Here is an 8,745-nt window from a genome sequence, read left to right as displayed (position 1 = left end):
CTACATAGTGAGTTCCAGGACAGCTGGGGCTACAGGGAGACCCTGTCTCAAAAAAGACCAAAAGAAAAAACAAAAACAAAAACACTTTTCTTTCAAAATAATTAACAGCTTAAAATTTTCCCACCTGAGTTTCCTTTTGAAGAAAGCAATGTGACCGGGTTCTCTCTTTTAATATGGTTAGTATGGGCATAGAGTAACTATACTGACTTCTGCTCCTTAATGCTGCAAGTAGAAATTCAACAGAATTCTCAAAAGAATGTATAGGTATTCTGGATCTGGAGCTCTCTCTTTCTCTGCCCGCCCCCCCCGGCACAAAATAATCCTACTGTCACTTCCTCCCATTCCTCACCCCTTTCACCTGTCCTGCCTTGGCTGCACCGTCTCTAGGCAAGCAGCTGTGGAAAGAGGACAGACACCTGATGTGCCAGAGGACAAGTCCTACTCCTGACTTCACTGACAAGGCTCCCACTTCATGCTTCTGTATTACACTTTCTGGATGTTACTGCTGGATGCAGTTAAAAAATACTTGTCCTGGGGGCTGGAGAGATGGCTCAGAGGTTAGGAGCAATGGCTGCTCTTGCAGAGGATCCAGGTTCAGTTCCCAGCACCCACAAGATGGCTGACACCCACTCTAGTTCCAGGGCATCTGACACCCTCTTCTGCTCTGTGTAAGCACTGCATGCAGGTAGTGCACTTCCATGCAAGTGAAACACTAACACACATGAAAATCTTTAAAACACTGGTCCTTATTTGCCAAGAGTATAAAAGTTTTTACTAAAATTTTTGCAGTACCAATTTTCAAGTTTGATAATAAGGGTTTCCACTTTCCTTTCTATTAAATGTGCTGAATCACACACTCATATTAGAAAAGTAGTCTCAAAGCACTTTTACACTAAGTTATTTATTTTCATGAAGGAGAAAAAAGAATCCATTATGATAGTGAAAATATATTTATTTTTTTAATACAATAGCTGCCAGCAATATACTGGTACTGATGTTCCAGGGAGAAGAAAGAAACACAAGCATTCTATAATGAGCTTTCGGTCCTATCCAAGAAATTCTATTTCTTTAAAAAAAAAAACTCCAATTCTGTTCAACATTGTGGCTTGGGACTTTAATTTTTTCCATGACAAAAATATAATTTGGTTGCCCCAACCTTGATAATTATGAAGGATGAAATTTTAAAAGGTTACTAAAAGTTTCAATAATGCGTGCCTCCCTCCCTCTCTTTGAACAGTTGATTATTAACTAATGTAAGAAACTGGTCAATCAATTACCTTGATGAGATGTATATCAAAATCTCCATGAAAAAAAATAAACTACTTTGCCTCCTTTATACTTTGTAGACATTTCCTAAAGTGGGTTTTTTAAATACACAGAAATAAATGCTATCTACAAGCAACTCGGAAAAGATTCCTAACTCAGCAGAAGTATGAATGCCTAAATTCTAGAGCTGATCCACCTAGCTTAAAAAAAAAAAATCAGTGTCACAATCTCTTAATTGTATACAAATTGCTCAAGGGTTTGGAGCTGTGAAAGCTAATAAGAAATAAAGTCTTATCTGCATTTCTTTGAAAACCTGTTATCTACATAAAAAGGAAGTTATTATATTAACCGAAACAAGTAAGGACTTTCCTACTATTTAACAGTTTCTCAGTATCCTTGGAAAACAGTGAGACACTCTAGAATCCAGTCTCCTCAATGAAGCATAACAAAAGGAGGTTGAATGCAGAAGAATGGTTTGATGGTGTTAGACATGAGATCAGATGATTTCCGATGTCAGCGCATACACTACTTCAACTGCATGGAACTTTTACATCTCAAGACTCAAGATTTTAAGCCACAATCTTCCCACACAAACAGAAGGGTGGGGGCTTGCTGTGGGGTCTTCCTTTCTACAGCTTCAGTCCTTCTGCCATTCGCAAGCTTATCTGACTCACTTCCTTAATAGAAAACTTAAATTCTACCTTTGTCAAAACCAATGAGAGGCCCGCCTTCCTTGGACATCCAAAGACAGCCAATTACAACCCCTAGGCAAATAAGTCATGGAGCACAGACACCCCAAGTGTGGGCATCTCAGAGCTCCTGCATGGCTCTTCCCCACTCTCCACATGTCCTCTGGTGTGAGGAGCGCAGTTCTTCCAGGAGCCCTGCACTCTCTGTGTCTTAACTACTTGCCAAAAGAATAGGCACTCTGTCTCTAGAATCTTCCACATGCTTTTAGTTAGGAGACAAGATGCAATCTCACCCAAGGACAGGCGGCTACTATTTAGGTTGGGACACTCCCACCCATCGAAGCCAGGAGGTGTCATTTCTCAATGGAGAAGGTATAGTGTTTTATATCACCATCCAGTGTTTACACAGTGATGGCTGTCACACCTCTGACCAGCAATAAAGTCCAACAAGGGCCAAGGATATAATACAAACCCTTTCTTATCTTTCCATACTAAGCTACTTATGGGTACATTTTAAAAAGCTGCTTACAAAAGTCAGACTGTTTTCATAAAGCCAGTGCTTATTAAATGTTAGCATATCAAAGGGGGGAAACACTGCCACCTTAAAGTAACACACTATGAGGGAAAAAAAGCCTATGAGAAATAGCACTTCTTGAACAAGTTAAGTATAAAAATTACCCAAAAATGTAGTATAGTCACACCTAGTCTTCAGACTACTACTAAGAATGTCCATCTTGTTTAAGGGGCACATAGTAAACTTCTACTTTTACCAAGTTTGTTCTCCTTTGTTCAAGCAAATAGTAATTTTCAATTTGGGATTTCGATTTAAAAAATGAGAAAACAAAACCTGATATGGTGGCACAGGCTTGTAATTCTAGCACTGAGGAGGCAGATGCAAGAGGTCATCACAAGTTCAAGGCCAGCCAGGGATACAAAGTGAGATCATGTAAGAAAACAAAAGAAAAAAGATAATATATAGAATACTATTCTTCAATGTGGCTGCAGGAAAATTAACTCAAGGAAGTACGGTGGTTAAGATGAGTCAAAATTATGGTAAAGACACTCACTGTGACAACTACAATGTAGTCCCAAAGAAGTGATCGCCTTCCTCTGCAGTCTAATGCAGATGGGGGACAGATGAGAGGGGCATGAACCATGCTTTAGGGTGTTTAGTATGGGATAGATGACACATTCTTCAGATCATCCCCACAGAATATGCTTGACAAACAGTGTGCTTGACATTTTACTAAGCTCATCCCACATTCCTTGAGTTAATCTCAACAGTTTTTACACTACTAATCACTGGACTGCTACAGCTGAGTATCAGTTTATGTAGTGTTGCTCAAAGATCTATGGTTACCTCGAAAGGAGCTTTTTACACTGAAGGCAGGGCCAGGTGCAGCCCAGGGGCAGAGGGTATGCCTGGTGTGTACAAAGCCCTGGGTTCCATCCCAAGCACCACCAGAATGAGTGAGTAAGTGAATGAATGAATGAATGAATGAATGAATGAATGAATGAATAGAACAAGGGGGGATGGAGGAAAAGGAAAGGAAGAAAGAAAAAAATATTAAAATGAAGGCAGCAATAAAGCTCTAAATGAATGGCACTGGGCAAATGCACACGCCAGACAACACAGAGAACCGGCTCCATCGGCTTCTCTTGTAAGGGTAAATGCTTGTGAGACTGCTGTCCTGACCCTCACTTTAAACGTTTAGTTTCTATGTCCTGTCAGATGTTACTGTTTATATAAAGGACATGATTTTAGGTAAAATTCAATCTATCTACCAAGAAAGCAGCAGTCTGTAGCTGCTCTCTACAGAAGGCTCTTCTCCGTGGCACCGCCCTTCAGCACATGTCCAGCACCAAGTTCAGAGTATTTCTAATACAGTAGCAATCCTTCCATACACTCTTTCTAAATATTACAACATTCTCCCCAAGTACATAAATATTCCTTGGACCATGCACTACACACCAGTTTGGGGTCAACTGATGTCATGGCTGCTATTTTTATGGTTAACCATTGCACCTCAAAGTTCTGCCATCTACGCACAGTGAATGGACACGGTGGTAAGGGCTCCAGGTGAAGAGCTTGTGGTGGAGTGCCTCCGAATCGGAGGAGAGGAGACCGGTGGGGAGGTGAGCTGGGTGAAAGGACTTTGGAATAATACTGCTTAGGAGTGTGTACTTGAAGATAACTACATACCTTGTCTAGCCTCAACCCTAACTGCACGTTCATGCAGAACACACTTCTACTGTAGAGGATGCAGAGCAGTCTGTTAGGAAAGCATATTCTTAGGGGAAATCTGAAGGCATCTCTCTTCAAAGTGCTGTTTATTTGGTAAGTCTCTTGGCAACATCGCTGTATGCAATTTCCACTTCCTTGTCACTGGGACAGGTGTTTGTGAACTCATCCCTACTGTAGGCGTTAGTCAGGTATCTCCAGATGCCAGTCATGCCTTTTGGAATATCAAAGTTACGATATTTTTTGGCCACCACCTAAAACACAAAGATCAAAAATTACATTTACCTTCTATGCCTCACACACCAAACATGTCTGATTCGAGAGCAAATTATTAATTCTGCAAATCTTCAGGCTGAAGCTCTTCCAGAGGACTCAATTTCGGTTCCAGCACCCATGTCAAGCAGCTAAGCTGTCTGTGACTCCAACTCTAGAGGATCCAACAACCTCTTCTGGTCTCCAAGGTTACTATGTGTGTGCACAGATTTTAAAAAAGAACAGCTTTTGCTGGGCATGGTGGCGCACGCCTTTAAACCCAGCACTCAGGAGGCAGAGGCAGGCGAATCTCTGTGAGTTCAAGGCCAGCCTGGTCTACATAGTGAGTTCCAGGCCAGCTGGGTCTACAGGGAGACCCTGTCTCAAAAAGACCAAAAAAAAAAAAAAATTCTTTCAAGTCTCATCTTTTCCCCCAGAGACAGGCTCTCACGTCACCCACCCTGCACTTTCAGCCCTGATCCTCTTGCCTTCACCTCCGCTTCCTGAGTGCTATGATAACAGGCATGTGCCACCACAGCTGTCATGTCTTAATTTTAAAGGTGATTTTCTGTTTAATGAATCCTGAAGTGTGTAGGCTGTGACTCCTTGGTAGGGGCTGGGAAAGATTGCTATCTCAGTAAGCACAGCACTATTCCAGTGGCTGCGCAGTGCTGCTTCCAGCAGGCCTACCTTGACGATGTGCAGCTTGGGCAGCAGGTTGCAATCTGCTAGTGTCATTTCATTGCCATCCAGAAATTTGCGTGTGGAAAACTTGATGTCCTCCATACTGTTCTCATCAATTTCATCGGGGAGGGGAGAATTCAGATATTCATCCAGTTTCTGCAGTGTCTTCAAGAGCCCCCGCTCCAGTGCTGAAAACAGATGGGACGACATCAGAGAGCCCAGCCCGGAGCAGTCCCTCAGTCACCACTACTGCAGTGCGCCTCCTCACACTTGGCTTGAGAACAAGACAGAGGCTCCTGCTCTCCTGTACTTTGTTTACATGGTTGCCCAGCTAAACATATAAACAAGAGTTTCAGAAAGTGCAGTCTAAAATTCTGCTGACCAACAAATGTTCCCCACACACAACATGCTGTGACACAACTCAATTGATGTTTGAGCTTCAAAAACAGATGGAACAGGCAAGCCAACTAATTCAAATCTAGGGAAAAATTCTTGCAGAGATGGGAGATCACAATCCTGCTCCACTGGGACTATTTGGATTTACCACAAAGAAATAAAATAGAGGCACCAATGCCTGTACAAACAATCTAAGCAGAAAGCCTGGGGTATAGCCCTGTCATGTAACACAAAGGAGGGTAAGAAAAGCACCACTGTGCACGAAAAAGCTCCACCAGCATGTCACAGTACAGTTCAAAATTGGGAGCCTCCTTACCAGCCCAAGAGAATTAGATACTATGATTGTTATGATGCAGAAAGTGGGGCTGAGCTCTTATCTAGAGAGCCAAGGCCAGCGACCCTTAGCAAAGAGGGAGTAGGAATATCATAGGAAGAAATATGGAACAACAGAACCTCTACTAACCCTTCTTTGTTGCTGGGTGTATGTGTGGGACTGGATATTGGATCCTACCCCATGGGCATGCATGCTGGGCAAGCACTCTACCACTGAGCTCTATCCCAGGCCACTATCATCCTTTATCCTTCACTTCCTAGTCTACCATTCCCAAATTCCTCAAAAATAGACTAACACTGATATCCTAAAATAAAGTTAAACATCATGAGCCCATCCATGAGAATACATTAAGGTGCAAGTATGAATAAGGTTGGAGCCTTCAAGGCTGCACATCAGGTATTTCATCAGCAACATAAATTTGTCCTAGTCTAACACCTCTTCTTCCAAACTGCCCCGCACTACTCAGCCCTTGGTCTCTCTGTAACAGTTCAGGCAACAGATGGAAGTCTTGACTATGTAAGAACTTGTAGGCACAAAAAGATGAATGAATTTTAAAGATAAAAACCAATAGAATGGGGCATGGTATCACATGCCTTTAATCCCAGCACTCAGGAGGAAGAGGCAGGCAGATCGCTGAGATCAAGGCTGGCCTAGTCTAAATAGTGAGTTCCAGGCCAGATGGGGCTATAGGGAGACCCTGTCTCAAAAAAAAAAAATTCATTCGTCCTTTACATTCTCATACTTCTTCCTTTTATTTTCTTAAGCCATTACTGCCAGTAAAGTGCTAAGTGGAAGAGGTGATGGTGAGCATCTTCCATTTTTTCCCCAGTGTGTATGTTTACTATTCCTTCCTTCCTTCCTTCCTTCCTTCCTTCCTTCCTTCCTTCCTTCCTTCCTTCCTTCCTTCCTTTTCTTTCTCTCTTTCTCTCTTTCTTTCTTTTTAAAGACAGGGTCTCCCTGTAGCCTCAGCTGACCTAGAACTCACTATACAGATCAGGCTGGCCTTGAGCTCACTTCACAGAGATCTACCTGCCTCTGCCTCCCAAGTGCTGGGACTAAAAGGTGTGCACCACCATGCCCAGCTACTATAATTTTTTTAGACATTCTTTGTGTGTGACAGAGTCTTACTATGTAGTCCTGGTCAGACTCAAACTTGCTATAGTCATCCTGCCTCAACCTTGTGAGTGATGGACTCACATGAATCACCATGCCCGGCCAATGTAAAAAATTTTGAATTTCTTAAAAATATATGGAGAAGGTGTAAAAGAACTTAGGTCAAAATTTAAAATACCTTTAAAGTCAGATAAGTAAGGGCTGGGGATGCAGCTCAATGACAGAGTGCCTTCCTGGGATTCCTGAGCCCTGGATTTGACCCCTAAGACTGCCACCCAAATTTAATTATTGATTTCAGTGAAGAACTTTGTGCTTGGTACCAAAAGGTGCCAAAACAATGTCAACCAATAAACGTTAAAAAGTTCTAAAGGGCAGCCAGCACAAAGGAATTTTCATTTAAGAAAAGAAAATGTCAAGATTAACCACTAGGAGGCAGTAGCAGGTCACCAGAAGGTGCAGCCCTGTCCTGAAGCCGGTCAGCTGGGCTGTGGATTCTCCAACCACCCTCCTGTACTCACCCTGACATAGCTAAGATGCTAGTTAAAAAAAAAAAAAAGCCTCAAAAAACAAAGTGCACCACAGTACACACGGCTTAAAACTAACTATAACACCCTTTCCAGGCCTATTGAATACAGCAAAATTTAAAAGATAGAAATACTGATACACATGGGTCAGACGTGTAGGAAGTGAACACTTGGGAAGTTAGTGGAGAATACAAACTGGGACAGACTTTTGAAGAATAATTTGACAAAAGTCAAGTCATAAAAAGTGGTGGTGCACACCTTTGATCCCAGCACTCAGGAGGCAGGAGCAGGTAGGTCTTTGTGAGTTCAAGGCCAGCCTGGTCTACATAGTGAGTTCCAGGCCACAGGGAGATCCTGCCTCAAAAACGCAACTGGCCATGGTGGCTCAAGTCTATAATCCATACACAGGAGAACTGGGGCTACACAGTGAGACCCCGTCTCAAAAGAAAAACAGAAAAGAATAAACCTTCTAACCTATTTGGGATGTGCACAGCAATATATATACATTTGTACAAAATGTCTGCAAAAGATTGTGTAATATACTCCCAGTCAACTTGGATCTGCTGCTAGAATTAAATATTGAAATTTTATCAAATTTATTCCTCAGTTTTAAGAGCCAGAGACCAGGGAAGACCAGAGAAAGTGTCTTCAGGACATGACAGGACCATTGCACTCATGAGCACCACAGCTGCGGTTGCCAGCAATCCTGTCAATATGAAGAGAGGAGGCGCTCACAAATCCCCACCCCTAACTGAAGAGCACAGACAGCTAATGGATGGCTTCTGGAGAAGGGAGTCAGTTAAGGGTGTGGCCCCTTGGTAGGTTGGCCACGCTCCTGCCCCACACCCAGGAGATGAACAATTTATGAACAGCATAAATTGGACTCAGTGGGCTATATTATTTAAAGAGTAGGGGGGGACAAAGTTGGGAGGGGTGGGGAGATGAGGGGTGGATCTGGGAGGAGTTGGGGGAATAGTAGGTAAATATGATCAAAATACATTGTATACTAAAATATATTGTATGAAATTCATAAAATGTCAATTAAAAAGGGGAAAATATATTGTATATATATTGAAATCACAGAATAAAATTCTATATATTTAAAAAATGTATCCCTATACAACCTTTGCTTTTCCAGTAAGTATGTGTTGCTCCATTACTTGCATGATTTGAATGGACAAATTCAAAGCAGAAGTGTTAAATGTAAATGTAACATGAACATTTCTACCTTCTGTGTGTGTGTGT

The 8,745-nt window shown here is 42.2% G+C and overlaps 1 protein-coding gene across 2 annotated transcripts in view; it reads right to left on the bottom strand.

Annotated features, from left to right (window-relative positions):
• Positions 1–931: 931 nt before the first annotated feature.
• Positions 932–8,745, bottom strand: part of Clic4 (chloride intracellular channel 4) — a 65,220-nt gene continuing 57,406 nt past the window's right edge. For both annotated transcript variants that reach the window (XM_029558225.1, XM_008822291.3), the window contains 2 exons: positions 5,140–5,321; positions 932–4,451 (listed from right to left, as the gene is read on the bottom strand). In XM_029558225.1, coding sequence (XP_029414085.1) covers positions 4,287–4,451; positions 5,140–5,321 — 347 coding nt within the window. In that variant the 3' untranslated portion in view covers positions 932–4,286. The remainder of the gene's footprint in view (positions 4,452–5,139; positions 5,322–8,745) is intronic.

Source organism: Nannospalax galili, unplaced genomic scaffold, assembly GCF_000622305.1.
Source record: "Nannospalax galili isolate Female #2095 unplaced genomic scaffold, S.galili_v1.0 scaffold1428, whole genome shotgun sequence".
Taxonomy (NCBI): domain Eukaryota; kingdom Metazoa; phylum Chordata; class Mammalia; order Rodentia; family Spalacidae; genus Nannospalax; species Nannospalax galili.
The sequence above is the reverse complement of the archived record's forward strand: the minus strand, read 5'-3'. Positions and strand labels throughout refer to the sequence as shown.